Here is a 20,674-nt window from a genome sequence, read left to right as displayed (position 1 = left end):
GGCCTGGTGTTCGGCGTCGCCGCCTCGGGACGCCTCGAGGCCTCCCGGGAGGTAAGGGGGCCGCCGCGCAGCCCGGCGGCCCAGCCCCGACAGCGCCCCGGCCCGAAGTTAGTTCTGTAGAAAGCCAGCCTTTGAAACCCGACCCAGACTCTCCCGCGAGCTGGCCGGAGCGAACCGGAGGTGAGAAAGGCCAGCGCCTCCTTCAGGCCAGGTGACGGAGGCTTCAGTCGTTCCCCCCCCCCCCCCCCGGTGTCGTTCTGGAACTCTCTATCCTTAAAGGAAGAACAAAAGTAGCCGCAGCCTGGATGCGGTCTGGCCTGCCTAGGAACCACGCTTGTATTTTCCCGGGAAGAAATCTTGGGTCCTTGAACAGCCGTGAGCCAAGCTCTCCAAACGCCCTGCTGCGTGCCAGCCACCTGGCAAGGGAGGGCCTGCTTTCCCCTAGCTTTGCCTTTATCCCTCCCCCTCCTGCTTTTCTTCTTTTGGGATGTGGATGTATGTTAGGTGGATGGTATTACCCCAAGTACAGCATTTGTATTTAGCGTTGGTCCTGTGTGAAGTTTGCAAGAGTCTCTGTTGAGGTGACCTGCATGGGGTTAATGCTGTAAAATCCTGCTTATTCGTGTTTCCCATGGAGGTGAGCAGGCTCATGGGGTGGGGGCTGGGGGTTGGCCCTAGGGTTTTGTGAGCTTTGGAGAGAGAGGAAAAAAAAAATCTTCATTTTGGTACTCTCCTAAATGGTAACTTTTAGTTTTAAGGTTTTTTTTTTAGGTGAGTCAATAGGACATGTCACTCCAGTTATTATGGAAGCTAAGTAAATAGAGTGATGGCTGCAGAGATGATTCAGTAGTTCTGGAAATGTAAAAATATCTTGACCAAACACCTTTCTGCCTTGAAAAAAAGAAATACAAATTAACCTGTAGGCCCTATGTTTAATCTCTGGTTTGGCTCACTTCCAAAGAGGAAAAATCTGATTAAAAACATAAGATGGAAAGAATCTACATTGTATTACTTTTCTCACTGTTTTTGTTTTTGGCAGTCCTGGGGCTTAAACTTAGGGCCTAGGCACTGTCCTTGAGATTTTTCATGTCACTGAGATTTTTTTTTTTATGGCAGGTGAGCATGTGTTGTGTTATACTTACCTACCCTTAAAGGTGGTTACTTCCACACCAGTAAGGCTGTGAAATTAACCTCATTAAAGAACAAGGAAAATTGTGTGCCCTTTACAGGACACGGAAAAACAACAGAACCCACCATGTTAGGTGGGCACCATGCCAGGTTTTATTCTATCTACAGTTGCGTATAGCAATCTTCTTGTTAACTACAATGAGTTTGAACTAATTACCTTGCTCTCGTTTCAGATTCCAAGAGATGCAAAACATAAACTTGTTTATGTTGCCAAGAAGATAGCTGAAGAGAGCACTGGGGCCGATGATTTTTCTCACATGGTTCTGTTTGGAGAGCTACCCACTTCACCTCTTAGACATGTAATCACTTTCCTAGATGAGGTAGTTGTCTGTCTTTAATGTCTGAATTTTTGGAGACAGCTCTGGTTGCTTAAGAAGAAGCACCTGTAGAAACCAGCCTGTGTATGGAGAGTGATGGCGTTCAGGCTGTTTGTGAAATGAACTAGTACTGATGATAATATCCAGCATGTGGGTTACTTGTCAGCTCATTCTTCCTCTTCCAAACAAGGGAAGTAACCACAAGCCAATCTGAATTGACTAGGTTCTTCAACATTCAAACGTATTTGTCAGATTTATTTTTTTGGATTGTTTTGAGTCATACTGGGCCTTGAACTAGAGGCGTCATGCTCTAGGCACTGTACCACTGGAGTCATGCCCCAGCTCCTCTTGCTTTCATTATTGTTCCAAATAGAGTCTGGGTTCACTAGGACCTCTATCTTTCTAATTACACTTCCTGGAGAGCATAATGATAAGCAGGTGCTTTTTATTGATTGAGATGGGGGTGTTGTAAACATTCCCCCCTCAGCTGGCCTAAAGTAAGGACATCAAGTGCTGTTACTTGGGTTAACTTGATGCTTACGTTTGGTATAAATGAGGCTATTGTATGACTGAAGATTTTTAGAAGCAAGGTTTCTGGCTTACTGCCTACATACAGCTTATATCATTGGCCAATGGAGAGGAGTTTGTGATGTTCTGTTAGGGACTCCTAAATTTTTCCCTGTGGTCAAAATGTCTGTCCTCAACACCAAAATTAGAGAGCCATCTGCTTTCCTGAGCTTTCCGCTTGCTATGTAATTGAGGTCAAAGTGGAACTTCTGTCTTTCCCCCAGCCTTCCCTTTCTGTTATTTACACTTATCCCGAGGTTAGTGATGTGAACTCCATCCTTGCAAAGCCAGAACACTTCAGTCATCTTCTTTGGTGTCTCATATGAATTCCATTGGGAAACTGCACAATCCCTACCCTCAACATATATTCAGACATAGCCCCCATCTCCTCTGCTTCTCCCTGTCTTTCCCCTCTATTACGGCATTGGCCTCTCCTGGAACTCCTGCCTACATTTTGTTCTCAGTGTAACAGAGCCCAAGTCAGAACACTTCTCAGACCCTGCGTTGGCTCCTTGTTTTACTTTAAACAAGTGTCCAAACACAGAGACTAAGACTTGACTTTGCTGATTGCTTGGAATTAGTATTAGCATCACCAGGAGACTTGTGAGCCATGGAGGGAGGATCTTAGGCTCCACCTAGAGCAGCTGAATTACTGGTACTGGTCCTTACGGAAGAGCAGAAGTACTACTGTGAGTGAAGTCTACGGAGTTTGTAATTCCGTCTTCCCTCACCTCCCTTAAAACCTCAGAAGACATACACTTACCACAAGGACTTGGCTTTTACTGTTTCCTCTTCCCCAGAGTCCACTCAGTCAGTCCCCACCTGTCTTTGGTAATTTTCAGTGATGCCTTCCTCTAGACGAATAGGGACATGTACCAGGTGGAGAACAGGATGTGACAAGTGAGACTCCCACTTTTGGAGCCAGGGTTACATATAAAAACAATCTGTAAGGTAAGTAATTTTTAAAAAACAGCACACGGTTTACCTATATGGCCTTTATAATTTTTTAGAAGTTTCCCGTGGTTGCACCTACAAACATTTGTTAGATATGGAGTCACCGCCACAGTCTTCAATGGGTAGGGGGTCGATTGGAATTGGAATGCTGCGTTCTCACCACTGGCAGTTTAGGAAACAAATCATCAAGGTTTGTTCGTGTGTGTGTGTGTGTGTGTGTGTGTGTGTTTGTGTTTATGTTTATGTATATGCACGCGCATGCACATACCAGTACTGGGGCTTGAACTCAGGGACTTCACTCAGCTTTGTTCACTCATAGCTCATGCTCTACCACTTGAACCACACCTTCACTTCTGGCACTTAGCTGGTTAAGTGAAGATAGAGTCTCTAGGATTTGTCTGCCTCGGATGGCGTTGAACCTCATTCCTCAGATCCTCAGCCTCCTGAGTAGCTACTAGGATTGCAAGTGTGAACCACCAGTTCCCAGCAAGATTTTTTAATCTGTTGAATTTTACTTTTTGTGTTGCTACTGGGGCTTGAAATTAGGGTCTAGGTTCTGTCCCTGAGCTTTTATGCTCAAGACTAGCACCCTACCACTTGAGCCACAGCTCCTCTTTCAGCTTTTTGGTGGTTAATTGCAGAGAAGTCTCACAGGTTTTCCTACCCAGGCTAGCTTTGAACCACAATCCTCCGATATCAGTGTCCTAAGTAGCTAGCATTATAGGCGTGAGCCACTGGCACCAGGCTTAAAAAAGTTTTTTTGAACATGAAATGTATTGTTTAATACCGTTGTTAGAACTTGAAGGCTGGATTCCCAGCAGCACACACAGTAAATGCATCCAGTCTCAGTAGGGAGGCAGAGAGCCAAACTAGAAATGATAGGCACAGTTGGCAAAGCTAAGATGGGTCTGGCAGGGAGTAGGGGGAGCCTAGTGCCATCTTCCACATCTGTAGGTGTGGCAGGAAAGGTGTGTGTGGGGGGTTCTTGGAGAGGATGTCCCTAGGTCTTGATTTACTTGGAGTTCTGGTTTTAGGTAGTAACAGGTCTGTTAACTATATCCATTGATAATTTTTAGCACTTCTTTTTAGTCTGAAAACAGCCATATTTGTAGGCTACGTAATTTGTTCCCTTTAGTGTTGAAGGACAGGGGAGGTAGCTGGATTGGCAACTGAGAAAATAGGCTGTTGATTAATCAGTCTCTCAGCCTTATGTCTTCCATTGAGGTGATTGTCAGCAAAGCCAACTGCCGAAGTGAAATCTGTGTGTTTACTGCAAGACAGTTATGGTAGTACATGTTCTCTGGAGGAGATTAGTCCAGGGGCAGCCTGATTTGGAAGCTCCATAAGTAGTTGAGGCTATTTCCTCAGAATAGTATATATGAGGTGATGTTGCAAAGTTTCTGTTTTGGAGGCTGGATGTCAGACTAGAGTATCAGCAGGGTAGAATCCTCCCTTAAAGCACTGTTTCTGGAAATAAGTCAGGGTAAGGGAGGAAGAAGATACTATTCTAGATTTTTATCTATAGTCATCTGTCTCCTTAGTAAGCATCCAAATTATTTTGGTTTTCAGAGGAAGGCTGAGATATATCCTTAAAAATCACAAAAGCTCAACAATTTCCAAGTAAACCAAGCCCTCAAATTAGTTACATTGCTTTGTATACAGTTGGTTGATAAAATCACTTGTAATTAACAAGCAAATCCTGGGCCTATTTGTTTTAAGTTATAATCTTAAAGATGCTTTAAAGTTTTGCTTGAATAACTGCTTTCCAAAACATATGGCTCAGAATTTCATAGGAGTTTTCTCTACAGTGCAGTACACAAGTATGCTTTAAGAGAAATTGGCAAGTGGTAGAGCCCCAGCCTTGAATGAAAAGCAAGAGTACAAGGCCCTGAGTTCAAGCCATATTACTGGCACAAAGCAAAACAACAAATCTAGAAGTTGGCCATATCATAGTATATTAGTATGTTAGACTGAAAATTAAAGACCCTAGTACATGAGTGTTGACATGGAAATTTTCCTTGCTTATAACTTTCCAAAATCTGTTGGTACCAGAAATTTAATCTAGAAAGTAGTTTCCTGGCAGACGAATGAATGCATGGTCATTCCAACAAGCCTAATAATGTCTTCAGTCTATTTTCCAAAACTCTTCACTCCCTCCCCCCTCATCCACACAGCCTGATTGTCTTGGGGGTGCTAGCTCTAGTTCAGGCATGCCCTACTAGGTCTCCCATGATTTTTGTTTGTCAGGATGCAGTTTTCTAGAATGCTTTGCTGTCCTACACAATTGGGGCTGCTATTAGTGCTGCTATAGGGAAGGGCCATAGACTGGCTGCCTTATAAATAGTTTATAGCTCGTTGTTCTGAAGACTGGAGAGCTGAGATCAAGGGAACAGACAGATTTGGGTTTCTGATCAAGGTTCACTTCCTGTTTCTGATTCTGTCTGTGTCCTCACCTGGTCAAAGAAAGGAGATCCCTGGGCCCCCCATTCAGAGGGCTCTGCCCCTAAGACCTACATGCCAGCCATTGGCTGGGGCTCAGCCCACTGACAGGAAGGGTATGGTCTCCTCATACATGTGCTGTGAACACACAGACATTCAGAACATCATATCTGCCTTGCTCTGTTCTTTTATCCGAAAGATTCAAGTCAAATAATGGCTTTAACGTGAGCCTGCCTTCACGCCATTTTGTCCCCCAAACAGTTGATAGTTTCACATTCATGCTGAAGGCACCTCAAATGTGTATGGCAGGTCCTAACTACTGCTGAGCTCACTGAGCACAGACACTGCTCCTGCCTCTCGTGCCTAGCTCACTTGACCTGTAGGTGGGAGTTCAGCAGGACATTGTAATAATACCAGTTTGAAAACCAAGTTTTGTTCTAGTTAACTAGACAAGTTGAATATTCTTAACAGGAAAATGGAACATCCGAAATGCTCTAAAATCTGACACTTTTGAATGTCAACAAAGGTACCGTGGAAAATACTATACTGTTTATGCAAAAAGTTATTAAAAATATGGAAGAAGCCAGGCACAGGTGGCTCATGCCTGTAATCCTAGCTACTCAGGAGGCTGAGATCCAAGGATCACAGTTCCAAGCCAGCCTGAGCAAGAAAGTCCATGAGACGCCTATCTCCAATAAACTACCCAGAAAAAGCTGGAAGTAGTGCTGCGGCTCAAGTGGTAGTGAGCTAGCTTTGAGCACAAAGAGGCTCAGAGACAGTGCCAAGTCTCTGAGTTCAAGCCCAAGGACCAGCTAAAAAAAAGGAAAATTACCTTTATGCTATGTACATATCACACATATGAAACACAAATAAATTTTGTTTAAATTGGGTGCCAGTCTCCAGATACCTCATAATATATATCATCACATATCTCTATTTATGGTATATATGCTTTATCTCATGATATATATGAATATATGATAGATCATCATATATCTGTAAATATTCCAAAAGCTCAAAGAATCTGAAATCAGAAGCATCTCTGGTCTTAATCATTCTGAATAAGGGATACTCATCCTGTGTTGTCAACATACCTTTAAAGAATTAGAGTAACTATTTTTGGAGCATTTTAGCTAATTGCAATTTTATAATATGCTGATAAAATGGATGAGATGTATCAGAAAAATGAAAAAAAGTTTAAAATTAATAGATGCCTGAAAGGATACCTTAAAATGAATAGGTGCCTAAACCAACATGCTCTCTTATGAATAATGTAACACATGCTGGGGTTCTGAATGTGAACAGGACACTGTAGTGGCGTTTGAATACCTAGTTTCCTGGATGCTGCTCATTTGGAGGAGAAAGGAGCTCTGAAAAGGTCTATGTGCTTGAATAAGAAACTTTTCAACTAATTCAACTTTAGTCCATAGGGATACCTCCCAGGGCTGGAAAGATTCCCACCCTCGGCTTTTTTTTTTCTCTTCATTAATATATCTGCCAACAAGCCCAGTTGTCATTAAGATTGCAGTTTACAACTTACTGAAAACAATTTTACTTATTTCTTGCAGTGTTAGAGTCAGCTGCTAAATCAAACGCATTGATTCAGCATTCATTCTCTCCTCTCTGTGTAGATTTGATATCATAGGAGGGTATTTATGAAATGAAGTAGTTTGGTTGCCAATTTTATATGACAAGAAGAATCTTTGGAGAAGCGCCTTGGTTGTAAATTTAAAAACATTTCTTTTTCTGTAGATCTTAATGCCAATTCTTTCTAATAAGAACAATCATAAATCCTGGTCATGTTTCACCTCACAAGATATGGAACATCACCTAGAACTCATGAAAACCAAGATGCACATTTTTAAAGGCAAAATGTCTAGAAGAACTCTTCTACCAATTCCTACTGTTGCAGAAAACATTGACCTGGAGCAGAATTACTCAGAGACAAAGTACGTAATGTGGAGCACATAACACGTTACCGTGGAGAGACAACCTTCCCATTTACTATCCCATCCAGACAAACTAGTTGCAGATGCAAAAATAGAGAAGTATTATAATTACATCATAACTTTAAAATGTGTATTTCCTTGGGAAGTATACTTTTAAAGGAAAATAGTTTTCCTTTAAAATGTTTTTTTTTGAGGCTGTGGTAACATATTTTTAACACTAGAACATGCTAAATATGGAGTAAAAGGATGTCACAACTCAAGGACATGAGAATAATAGATTTTTGAAGAGCCTATACTTAGAAAACTGGTATAAGGATGTATAAAATAACTATAGTCCACATTTTATCTTCATCAAGCTAAAATTACCTTTGAGTTCTCTTATTAGTCATTTTAATATTTGCAGGCAACCATCAAATGAGAGGCGAATACTCCATGCAATTGAATCTGTGGTTATTAAATGGTCACATCAAATTCAAGAAAGTATAGAAAGGGATTCAGTACAGCCTTTGATAAATGGTCTTCACTTGATACCATCATATGAGCTGGATTTCTGGACAATGAGGAGGGAGAATCTATCTAGCACTTACAATCAAGTAAGTAGAGAGCCCTTAGCTAGGGAGGGCTGGTACCACTTTTTGAACCGTGTGCTTCATGATTGCTGGGAAGGCATATTATCACTCCAGATACTCCACCATCCTTTTTTTCAAGATAAAAATCTCATTTTCTGCCTGGGGCTCAGCTGGATCTTGATCCTCTTTATCATGCTTCTGTTAGTAGCTGGGATAACAGGCTTCAGAAGGTTTAGAAGGGGTAATTCAAACATTTTGCCAAGGTCAGATTCTAGCTCTGATTCTCTGTAGACTCTACTTCCCAAGGAGGCTAGACTTACAAGCTTGAGCCACTGCCTCCAGCCTAAAAATTGTTTATCAATTGAGTAACCAAAATCAACTGTAGAATAAATTCTCCCAAGCAATGATAGCCAACAATTTTAAAGGTTTAGCAGTCTTCATAAGATTTAATAGTCTTCTCTGACTCCAAGATGCTACATATATGGTATGTATTTCAAGAGAATGAGAGTTAAAAGTGATTTTTGCCTTTAGAAGAAATTTTGACATTTGAGATCATTAGAAATATTTAGTAGCAATTGAAAAAGAAAAGTGGGAAAATGTTGAGGATGTAAGATTTAATCCATCCTGTCTTCGTAAATGATTTGGAGGAGTTGATCTCTTTCACCTTAGTGGGGGTAGCTTTAGAGTTGACTGCCAGTGTTTGCTACCAACATTAATGCTAAGAATTAGTTCATTCACATGCCTCAGAGTTTTGTGAAACAGATCAAGAAATTTTATATGGAATTAATAGTTTCCATATATAATATGGAAATGGACTTTTCTGAAAATCCAAATTGAAAAATACTAAGTACAAGATAAGCTTATGGAGAAATATATCAAAATGATTTTTTTAGCTTGAAACCAGATATGCTTTTGAGTATTAATGACTATGCACATTGAGTGAAAGTGGAATATAATTTAAATATTTTCCTAAAAGAAGACATTTAGTAATCCAGCTCTTATTTATTAAAGGATTTTTCCCCCTCCTTTATTAGCTTCAGACTCCAATTGTGCTCAAGATGGTTAAGATCCTGAAAACAAAACAGAGCAGCTATTTTCCTACTTTGAAGGACATTTTTGTGACTGTGGAAAATGGTAAGACTCATGTTCTGGGGCCTAGTGTGAATGTCATGATCTCTTCATGATCAGGCCCCACTCACTGCTCAGCCTTGACATTTACCTGCCTCCTGGCTACCTTGCTACCCTGGGCATAACCATGACGTGATTGCACTTCATTCTTCTAGTGGCCAATTCTTCTCACCCTTTGTTCTTTATTTTCTACCTATACTACTGACATGGTTCAGCTTAAAGGTTTAACTGGAGCTGTGTGTGGAAAGGTATGGCCCTCAGTATTTAGCAGAGGCAAAATGAAAGCCCTGGGGAGAGGTTGGAAAACCAGCAGTTGTGCTGTGATTTTAGTCTATTTACCCACTAGATTCTGGATGTGCTGGGTCTCCAGATATTTAGCTTACAGTCATTCAAAGTCACCATTGACATTGTGATTAAACCTGTGTGATTGGAAAATTATAAAAAGACATTCAGCTAAAAAATCTCATCCTCAAATGTGCACGGTGGCTCATGTTTCTAATCTGAACTCTTAGGGAGGCAAAGAGATTGATTACGAGGATTATGGTTTGAAGCCAGCTTGAGTAAAAAGTTCATGAGACACCAACCCAACAGAAAAAGCTGGGCATTGTAGTGTGTGCCTATAATTTCTGCTGTGGCAGGGGGCGTAAATAGAAGGGGGACAGTCCAGGCTGGTTCTAGCAGAAGTAGGATCCCATCTAAAAAGTAACCCCAGCAAAAAAGGATGTAGGTGTGGATCAAGCAATAAAAGCACCTGCCTAGCAATTGGGAAGTTGTGAGTTCAAACCCTAGTGCACACACACACACACACACACTCACACTCTCACACTGCACGCGTGCGTGCGTGCGTGCGTGTTTTCCTTTGCTTGTCTCTTAGTCTCTAGTTTGAGTTCCAAATATAACAACTCTCCCTGGTTCCTGACTTCTGATTACATTCATTGTTCATGTTTATACAAATATGTGTACATATATATGATAGTAAAGTTTTATTTTTAATTTTTACTGGTACTAGGTGCTGTCCCTGAGCTCCTTTTGCTTAAGGCTAGCACTCTATCACTTGAGCCATAGCACCACTTCTGGCTTTTTCTGTGCTTCATTGGAGATAAGAGTCTCACAGACTTTTCTGCCCTGGCTGACTTTGAACCTTGATCCTCAGATCTCAGCCTCCAGAGTAGCTAGGATTACAGGTGTGAGCAACTGACACCTGATAATAATAGTTTTAAATAATCAAATTAAAACTGGCACAGATACTGATTTTTGCTTATTTTAACAACTTGAAATTTTCCTTTTTCACCCACTTTATGTGACATTTGGAAGGTTGGAAGATAGTGCTCTTAAAAATGTGTTGCGCTCTTTTTAGGATTTTCTCCATGAGTTCTGCTTGAAAAGAGGGCCTAAGGGGAAATATTCAGTCTAGGGTATTTGTCAGATATGAACTGCTATCTGAACTCTGCTTACAAAGCATGTTGAATTTACTCTGCCTCTGGTCTTTAATGGCCAAATTGGCCTGTTAAAGCTTTCTGGGCAGAATCAGTGTGTGAACTTAGAGCAGTATTTTTCACTCTTGACATTATTATGAATTGTAAGCAAGATCTTTGCCATAGGGTCCAAGGTCTCTACCATGGATGCCACCAACCATTCCTAATAAACAAAACAAAACAACCTATCTTCGGACATTACAAATGTTCCCAAAGGCAAAAAATCACTGGTTGCAAATCACTGGATTGAGGTTTCAAATACACTTATCCAGGCTCTGGGCTTGTAATAGGTTTGCCCTCAATAAACAGAGGTGGTTGGCATTACTTGTGCACAGAATTCCTACAGGAATGAGTCCCAAGGGTTTTGTGAGCCTTATGGGCATGAGGCCTGAAGATTGCTAGAAAATATTTCACAGTGAAATACATGACCTAAATACACATGGACTGGTAGAAGACCTGTTTCAAAGGTCTACCTGGGACTCAGAAAGTCAGCAGGCTTAGCACATTGTAAAGGCACTTACCTATTAAATGCAGTTATTTGAGTTTGGAACTAAGACGGACAGAAATACATGGATTTCAAAACCTGAATAAATCAGAAAAGTTCTGGAATTTTCTGGTTTTTTTTTTGTAAGTTTTGTTGTTGGATTCAACTAGTATGTTTGAAGTAGATTGATATGACTGAAAGATCACCAAGGTGTGTGTATGTGTGTATATATATGTATGTATATGTATGTACATACATATGTGTACATGTGTGCACTAGTATTGGGGCTTGAACTTAGGGCCAGGGTACTCTCCCTTAGAGCACTAGCCTTGAGCAAAAACTATCGCTTGAACCATACTTCTACCTCTGGAATTTTGCTGGTTAAGGAGAGATGAGTCTCTTGGATTTGTCTGCTCAGGTTGGTTTTGAACCACAATCCTCAGATCTCAACCTTTTTTTTTTGTCAGTCGTGGGGCCTGAACTAATGGGCCTGGGCGCTGTCCTTCAGCTCTTCAGCTGAAGGCTAGCACTCTACCACTTGAGCCTCAGCCCCATTTCCGGCTTTTTCTGCTTATGTGGTGCTGAGGAATTGAACCCAGGTCCTCATGCATGCAAGGCAAGTACTGAGCCACCTTTTTAGCCCCAGATCTCAACCTTGTGAGTAGGATTATAGCGTGAGCCATAAGTGCCCAGCCTATTTGTTTTTTTGACATAAAAATTTTGGGATCACATCAGAAAATAAAATTTAGCTTCATTCCTTACCTTTATAAAACAACTTGTATTTTGTTCATCGAGGTATTTGCAGGCTTAGAAGCAAAGCGAAGTGTGTTAGAGGAAAATAACCAGTTTTAACCCAGAAAAAAATCTTTAGAGTTGGCAATGCAATCACTAGCAGCTTCAAAATATTGACTCTTGTCTCTACATCTGTGGTATTTGAAATGTTTTCCTTGCTCCTGTCATGCTGAATGGGTTCTTTTTTTTTTAAACTCATGCAACATAAAATTAACCATCTTACAGTTAAGTTCATCTAGGCCCATTCATAGTGCCGTGCTATCATCATTTCTGCCTAGTTTTAAATTATATGCATTGCACATAGTCATTTTAACAGTTAAATCTTAGGTAATAATGTAATGGAAGATTTCCCAATCACTGCTTCAGCTCCTCTCATAGGAAATGGCATTAGGTATGACCATACCCAGAGGAGTTCCCTTAATCCAAGCCCTAAAGTGAAAGGCAGCAGCATGGAGATGCTGAGCTCCCCCAGCATTCCCGCAGGAATGAGGAGAAAATCTTGTAAATTCTGAAGTTTCTTCCCTCTGGGTCTTCAGACACAATTACTTCTGCTTTGTGAGTAACTAGACCAGTCCTCTCCTGAGTGTTGAAGTTACAAGCTGCTCCTGGGTTGATTGTATAATGAAAAAGAAAATATGGGCATGTTTGACATGGCTTTCCTGAACCTGTGAAAGTATACAGCCAACAAACTGAACTATTCTTGTCTTCAGCTCTCCTGGAAGCCCAAGATGTGGAACTACACCTGCGACCCTTAAGAAGGCACATTCAAGATCTCCAGGAAAAGGAATTCCCGCAGACCCTCATTTTAACCACCCCATTATTTCATACCATCTATCTTATCTGGAGCCACTCCAAGTTTTATAATACTCCTGCTCGGATTATAGTCTTATTACAAGAGTTTTGTAATCTCTTCATCGACCAGGTATGAACATTAAAACACTTGGAAGAATAAGAATCATTTTCATGAGGTAGGGTTTGTTAGACTAGTAAAGAATAAATCAAAATTACAATAAGAACATGATTTTCCTGTTTTCGGAAGGATTTTTATGATAACAAAGACCAGGTGACTTCTTATCCTGAATGGTAAGCGGGCTCTGGAAATAAGTCAGATACAAGCAAAGAACAAGTTATTGCTGGATTTTGTTTAAACAGGTTTAAAAGACAGATTAAATGTGGAGATTTAAGGCAGCTTCCCCATAAGGCTGCTTTGTTTCATACCTTCTTTGTAGCCGCCTCAGGTTTGCATGGGAACATTGCTCATGGAAGGCATTTGGAAAATGAAGTTACCCTTGAAAGAAAAAACAGTGCTGGAGTTATCTTGAAAGAATTCAGATTCATTGCTGATCTTTAATCTCTTCTTAACTAACTTCCATTATACTTAAAAAAATAAAACTGGACAAGCCAGGTGTTGATGGTTCACACCAGTAATCCTAGCTACATAGGAAGCCATTCTAGGCAGGCAAGTCTGTGAGGCTTATCTCTAACCATCAAAAAAATGCCAGAAGTGGAGTTGTGGCTACCATTAAGTGAGAAAGCTCAGGGACAGTGCCTAGGCCCAAACAAGCCCCAAGAGTGGCACAAAAACAAAACACCCTAGACTACCTCCATCCACACGTCATCTTTTCTGGGTCCACACAATGACATCCCAGAGCTGAAAGATATTTGGATTCCATCTAGTCTAGGGATTTTATTTAATTAAGTTTGTGTAAGTACTGAGACTTGAACTCAGGGCTTTGACACTGTCCCTTAGCCTTTTCATTTGAGGCTGGTGTGCTACCACTTGATCTACAGCTCCACTTTTAGCTTTTTGGTGGTTAATTGAGATGATATTCTCATAGACTTTCATGCCTGGGCTGATTTTGAACTGTAATCCTCAGATCTCAGCCTCCTGAATAGCTAGGATTATGACACCTGTACAGGGTTTAGAGATTCTTAGCGTGTATCTTAGTCTGTTAGGTATGTTATAACTAAATACCTCAAACACCAATTCATTTTCCCACAGTTTCTGGAGCTTGAAGTTTGCGTCAGAGCAAGAGCAGGGGCTTACTTAGTTGAGGGCTCTCTTCCTGTCTTACAGGCAGTTGGCCACCTCCTTATGTTGTCCTCACTGGGCAGTCTTTCCCTATTATAAAGACACAGTCCTATTGGATAATGGCCCTGCTCTTTTAATATCATGTAACCTTAACTCTACCTTTTAATCACCCTGTATCCAGATAGCCTCATTTGGGGGCTTAGGCCTTCAACATACCGCTTTGGGCACAACACAATTTCAATATTAGATGAATTAAATTGAGATTTGAAAGGTGATATTTGCTCAGTTTCTCTGTTAGGAGGGAAAGCCAGACCAGAGGAGAGCTGCAGAATTGGAGTTTAGAACTTCCGGAGACAGCAAGTGAATTCAGTTTTGGAGTTTTGTTTGTTCTCTGTCCCTCCCCTCTTTTCCCCCTCCGCACTTCTCTGTCTCTCCCCCTTTTCCTCTGTCTCCACCCATTTCCCTTTGTTGCCCTTTTTCCCCCTCTCTGCTTCTGAAGAGTGAAGTGAATGTATAAAATTTCTGGACTCAGACGAGCCATAATCCTGATTGAACCACTTAAGGGAACTTAAATTATTCCCCTGAGCCTCAGTTTGAACTTGTCAATGGGAATAATATCTAGTTAGGGGCCATCGTGAGGATCAGAAGAGATAACAGGGAAATGCTCACTGTGGCACCCCACATTCAACAGAAGTTTAGTGAAAAGTCAATTCCTTTCTCTTCTCTTGCCAAGCTATTGGCTTCGCAGCTAAGTGCAGCCATCAACAGGATGTGCAACAGGTCAGTTCCTTGTCATAATTTATTGTCATCTCCTCTGTTTCTGTTCTTTTAGTGTCAAATTCAGTTTTTCTGTGTTGTTGAGCAAGTGCTTTAGGCCCCAGAGGTGTAGATCACCACAGGAGACTAGTATAGTCCCTGTTGCAGGGCCAAAAAATACAACTATCACTTCCTCCATACCTGTTCTCGTTGTATCAAAACCATTCTACTGCAAAGCTCCATTAGTGGTCTTCCCTCGGTATGTATGGGTGACTTGAAAGAAGTCCTGGTTACCTTTACACCTGTAAACATAGTATCCTGGCTCCTATTTCTATGTCAACAGCCAGAGTCTACCAAGCTCTTTGACTTTTGTCCAAAGGTCTCATTGACCTGATTTTCTTGATTTTTCCAAAGTAGCACATCTTGGACTTTGTAGTACATCTGCCCTCACACATTAGGAATCAAAACTTAGCAATGAGAGCCAGGCACCTTGTGGTATATGCCTGTAATCCTAGCTACTCAGGAGGCTGAGATCTGAAGATCATGGTTGAAAGCTAGCCCCAGAAGAATAGTCTGAGAGATGTAACTCTAATAAACGATCAAAAAGCTGGAAGCGAAGTAAAAGAAACTTAAGGACATCCCCCAGGCCCTGAGATCAAGCCCAAGGACCAACACACACACTTTCATATCTGGATTCCTTAAAGAGTTAAGTCCCCATCCTCACATGTTTGTTGACTGTGTTTAATATAACATTGCCTACTGCTTATTATTTTGTAGGGAACTTTTTGAAGCCCTTTACAAAATATATTAGATCTGTATAGCACTGGACATGGTGTACATACCTGTAATCCTCACTACTTGGGAGACTGAACCAGAAAGATCTTCATTTGGAAGCTAGGCTGGGCTACAAAAAAATTCAAAAAAAAGTAAATACAAGTAAACCCTCATAGCACAGTTTCAATATAGACACTATTAGTAGCTCCAGTTAATAATTAGACTGAAGCCCTGACAGGACGAATTAACTTTTCCATGATTACCTAACTAATGATTTAACTTCTTGCTCATTATACTACACTCCATACTTATGATGTGTTTATTCAAATTATGATATATGTGTTATGCTAATGATACTTATAAAATATTACCATTGTATAACATTTGTAGCAATGGAAATACCCCTAAAGTTCTATAACTCAGCATTGTTTTTTAGCTTCTCCTAAAACTTTGGTGTCCTGATTTACTTTATCATACCTACAATTTTGTTAGCTTCTTAAAAGGAGTTTTGTCATTATGGGATATTTAGTTTTTTTCCCCCCTAGCCTTCTCTCTTATAACTGCATATAGAAAAATGATACAAATTTGGATAATTGGGCTGACTATTTCTGATGTTGATCAAAGGTTATAACATTTTCAAGGCTCTGGGTGATTTTTTTTTAAATTTACGATTTTTTCTAAAACATGTCAATTGTATTTCTATAAAAAATTTCATTATTATCTGCTTGTTTTGAACATTATCACGTTTTAGAGACTTGAGCTCCTTCATTGGGTAATAGTGATAACAGAATTCTGTTTCTGTTTGGTTTGTTATGGTTTGTTTTTTAAGGCAGAGTCTCATCTGTGGCCCAAGCTGGCCTGGCACTGGCATGATCACACATTTTATATACATTTCATAACTGTTTCTTTGATCTTCCCGTGCTTTGTTTTCATGAACTTATTTGGCCTATTTTAATGAAAATTAAGCATTGTTTGACCGGTTATATACTGGAGTTCATAAATCTATGTTACATATTAAAGGCCACAAGCTGACATTTTATCAATTCCATTTGATCTACAGATCCATTCAGTGTTTTTGATTTGCACAGTAATATTTTATTTAGAAAATTAGCAGTGATGCTGAAATTGGAGAGATTTCATTTAAATGCCAGCATTCCAGCCTCCCCTGGAGAGTCAAACATAGTTGCCACACCACCTGCTGCCCAGGTGATGGGGGTTACAGGTGCACCTTCAGATGGACCAGGTGCTGCCCACGTGGTTGCTAGGGCTGTAAGTACACCTCCAGATGTATCAGGTGTGTCCATGTGACCACAGTGGTCAGTGTTTGTGTTATTCCTGATCTGCTTTACTCATAGTGTGCCTGATCCTATGACGGGGTATTGAGTCATGAGGAACCAGTTAGTTCAATGGGAATAAATGTGTTTCTCTTAAGTTGCTATAGTGGCCATTATTATTGCCATTTAGACCAGCCATATAAGAAATGTCTGGTCACTTGACATGATGACACAAAGGTAGGTAATGGGTCTTTTCTTAATGTCCTGCCTTGACGCCACATCCTGGTCACTGTGCAACATTGTCCTGTAAAGCCTGCCATCCTCTCTGTTCTATGCTTTAAGTATCTCTGTTATAGAAATTGTCCCCTCCAGATCCCTGGTGAGAAAGAAGTAAAGTCTGAGCAGTAAAGTTTGCAGAATGTGTCAGAATTGAGTAAAAATAAGAATCCACAAAACATAAAATAGAAAAGGAGCTAAGTATCCAAGTAGCATAACATCATTGATAAATTGGCTGACAATTAATTGGTTTATTAATAAGTTGATTAGCTGTAGAGTTGTACCCTAGTATCTAAGGGTTGGTGGGCTGCAGGACCAACCCCTCATAGTGACCAGACTCCACAGATGGTCAGATTCCTTGTATGAAACAGTTAATTTTGTTTATAAAAATCTATGCATATTATCCTGTTTATTTTTGTACTGTTTCTGAGACTTGAACTCAGGACTAGGGCATTCTTCCTTAGCTTTTTCATGCCAGGGTGATGCTCTATCACTTGAGCCACAGCTCCACTTCCAGGTTTTGGAGGTTAATTGGAGATAAGAATGTCAGGGACTTCCCTACCCAAGCTGGCTTCAAATCTCTATCCTTAGATCTCAGCCTCCTGAGTAGCTAAGATTACAAGTATGAATCACCAGATCCCAGCCTATTCTATTTTAACGCATTGCTATATTGCTTCATAGTACCTAGTTCAATGTAAAAATACCATAAGTATTTTTTTGCTGAGAAAATTACAACAAAATATCTATATGTTAAGTAAAGGTACAATTTTTTTTTTTTGGTCAGTGTGGGGCTTGAACTCTGGGCTTGGGTGCTGTCCCTGCGCACTTAAGCTCAAGGCGAGTGCTCTACTGCTTGAACCACAGTGCCACTTCCAGTTTTCTAGTGGTTTTATTGGAGATAAGAGTCTCCCGGACTTTCCTGCCTGGGCTGGCTTTGAACTGTGATCCTCAGATCTCAGCCTCCTGAGTACTTAGGATTACAGGCGTGAGCCACCAGTGCCCGGCTAAGGTACAAAATTTTTAAATGTGTTTAATCAATGAATCATTGAATTCATGCATACAGAACTAATAGATAAGCCAGATGCAGGTAACCCACTCATATAATCCTCGCTACTCAGAAGTATGAGACCTGAGGATCACAGTTTGAAGCTAGCCTGGCAAGAAAGGCCATGAGAATCTTATCTCCCAATAATCACCAAAAAGCCAGAAATGTAGCTGTTGCTCAAGCAGTATAGAGAGCCAGCCTTTAGTGAAAAAGCTAAAGGACAGCACCCTCAGTTCAAGCCCCAGTACAGGCATATACACACACAAGAATCAGTAAGTAGACAGGAAAGCTTGACTGTGTTTGTGTTTCTAAGATCTTTTAAGTGGGACCAGTTCATTCTAAATCCAGTGGCTTTTTGTTTGTTCATGCTGATACCATTAGCTATAAGGTAACAGAGCTAGTGTGGTTGGGTGTGCTGCAAGGGTATGTGGGAGATCATGAAAAAGGAATTCAACGCTTAGGATCTAAAAGACATCATGAGCTTCTCCTAATTCAATTTCTTCATTTTACAGATAAAGGAAATAGATCCTCTGTGACAACTTATCTAATATCACAAAAGCAATTAGTGACACCTGGCTTAATTATGGCCCTGTCTCTTGACTCCGTTGATATTCTTTCACATCTTCTGTTGCTTAGTGCAAAGCGATAGGTTTGGGGGGTTTGTCATTTAAGATATTGAGTGTCATCACTTTGTCTTCGGGGGTCTTGCTAACAGTGGACTGTATGAACATGGAGTTAATTGGCAGTGATGGTCTAAGCTGTGTGAGGGCCAGCCAATAGGTACAGGGGGAATTAAGGGATGACTTGTCCCAGTGGTGTCACTTTAGGTAACTAGGTAACAGGAAAGGCAGCTGAGTTATCTACACAGATTTTAGTTTCCTACATGTCAGAGAACAGTCCGTGTGTGTATGTGCGCACGTGTGTGTGTGTGTGTGTGTGTGTGTGTGTGTACAGAATATACTATACCAATATACCGTACCAAAGTATAAACCACTCTACAATACAAACTGCAGTGGGATTATGGGCAATTCTGTGTAGAATGTCATCAGCCTTTGTGAAAGATTACTTTTCTTTCCAGATTGAGTGGGAAATAATGAAATTAAGATGCATTAAAAATGTAGCATACCAAAGAACCTTTAGAATATGTGGCTCTGTAAGGTTCTTGGGGATTCTGAATAACAAATAGAATGGTCCCACCATGGGGGAGGGACCTAGATAGTGGTCCTGTGAGCCACAGGTCCATGGGCCTGCTAGCTCTATCTTTTTTATCCTCTCCTTTTCTTTCCCTCTTTCAAAACATGTTCATGTGGCATCATTCAGCTGGCTATATATCCTACAATGATGCTTAAGCCCGAAGAGGAGAATTTTGCTATCCCTAAAGAATTTCCAGTGGTATACCAACCTAATCAGTTCTTTCTCGCTTTTGTAAGTGATCCCCTGCTACTAGGTAATTGGCCATGTTCTGAAAAGTCACATTTTGATAGATTATTCCTCTATAGCATGTGCATTTCTTTATATGAAAAAGTGAATATAGAATATTTGCTGGCAAGAATACCCATGTGGATTCAGATCCCACAGTTGTCAAATGTATGAGGTGTAGCAAAAATTTAGTCATTGCTAGAAAACATAAATCCAGAAACAGTCCAGAATACATAAATCCAGAAAAAGTCAAAACTGTTGTATATTATTCTAAGGTATATAAAGAGACACCATTAAATTCTATCTGCCTGAGTTTCTAGAAATTTTGCTTTCTATCTTACAACATCACTGGCCCAATTCTAGATATTGTCCATTAAAATGATTATTGAAATGCATAGCTCCAGTCTGAAACTATTAAATATAAATTGAATTGTCATTTGGATTGTCATTTCTTTTTATTGTCTCCTAGGCAGTGGCTTACCTGTCACCAGAGGACCTTTTAAAGGGAGAAATCGAAGACTCACTGGAAAAGGTGCAGGTGGCCATTAACATCTTAAAGACTTTCAAAAATTCTTTTTTTAAATATAAAAAATTATTGGCAAGCAATTTCATGGGAAATACAGAACTGAGACCTTGGGATTTTCAGTCTTCTCTGGTGTTCTGCAGATTTGACAAGTTTCTTGACCGCTTAATAAAAATAGAGGTATTGATTGATTGATTTTTGTTTTTGTGGGTGGGGACCAAAAAGACTATAGATGAAATGGGTACCACTGGTTCATTCCTGTAATTCTAGCTACTCAGGAGACTGAGATCTGAGGATGGCAGTTCAAAGCTAGCCTAGGAATAAATCTGAGAGTCTGTCATCTCTAATTAGCCACAAAAAGCTAGAAGTGGAAGAGTGGTTCAAGTGATAGAGTACTTGAATAGAAAAGCCAAGCAAGATTCCAAAGTCCTGAGTTCAAGCCCCAGTACTGGAACACGCAAGCCAGTAGCTTTTTGCATGACTATGGAAAAGTGAACTCCATGTGAGGGAGGGAGGTCTCATTCTTAGTGATCTTATTAGGAACTCATAACCAGTGCTACAAAGATAGAAAACTGGTTTTTTTTGGTCTGGTCGAGGGGCCTGAACTCTGGGCCTGGCCGCTGTCCCTCAGCTCTTCAGCTCAAGGCTAGCGCTCTACCACTTGAGCCACAGTGCCACTTTCAGCTTTTTTCTTTTTGCTTATGTGGTGCTGA

At 40.6% G+C, this 20,674-nt stretch overlaps 1 protein-coding gene across 1 annotated transcript in view; it reads left to right on the top strand.

Moving 5' to 3' along the window:
• The window catches only part of Dnah11 (dynein, axonemal, heavy chain 11), a gene marked incomplete at its 5' end in the record, with an annotated part of 289,761 nt that continues 269,087 nt past the window's right edge, over positions 1–20,674 (top strand). The window contains 7 exons of the mRNA XM_013023983.1: positions 1–51; positions 1,362–1,508; positions 7,218–7,414; positions 7,818–8,007; positions 9,018–9,117; positions 12,573–12,784; positions 19,908–20,141. Of these exons, the coding sequence (XP_012879437.1) occupies positions 1–51; positions 1,362–1,508; positions 7,218–7,414; positions 7,818–8,007; positions 9,018–9,117; positions 12,573–12,784; positions 19,908–20,141 (1,131 nt within the window). The remainder of the gene's footprint in view (positions 52–1,361; positions 1,509–7,217; positions 7,415–7,817; positions 8,008–9,017; positions 9,118–12,572; positions 12,785–19,907; positions 20,142–20,674) is intronic.

This window comes from Dipodomys ordii, unplaced genomic scaffold (assembly GCF_000151885.1).
Source record: "Dipodomys ordii isolate 6190 unplaced genomic scaffold, Dord_2.0 Scaffold72, whole genome shotgun sequence".
NCBI lineage: Eukaryota > Metazoa > Chordata > Mammalia > Rodentia > Heteromyidae > Dipodomys > Dipodomys ordii.
This window is presented reverse-complemented; position numbering and strand designations above follow the sequence as displayed.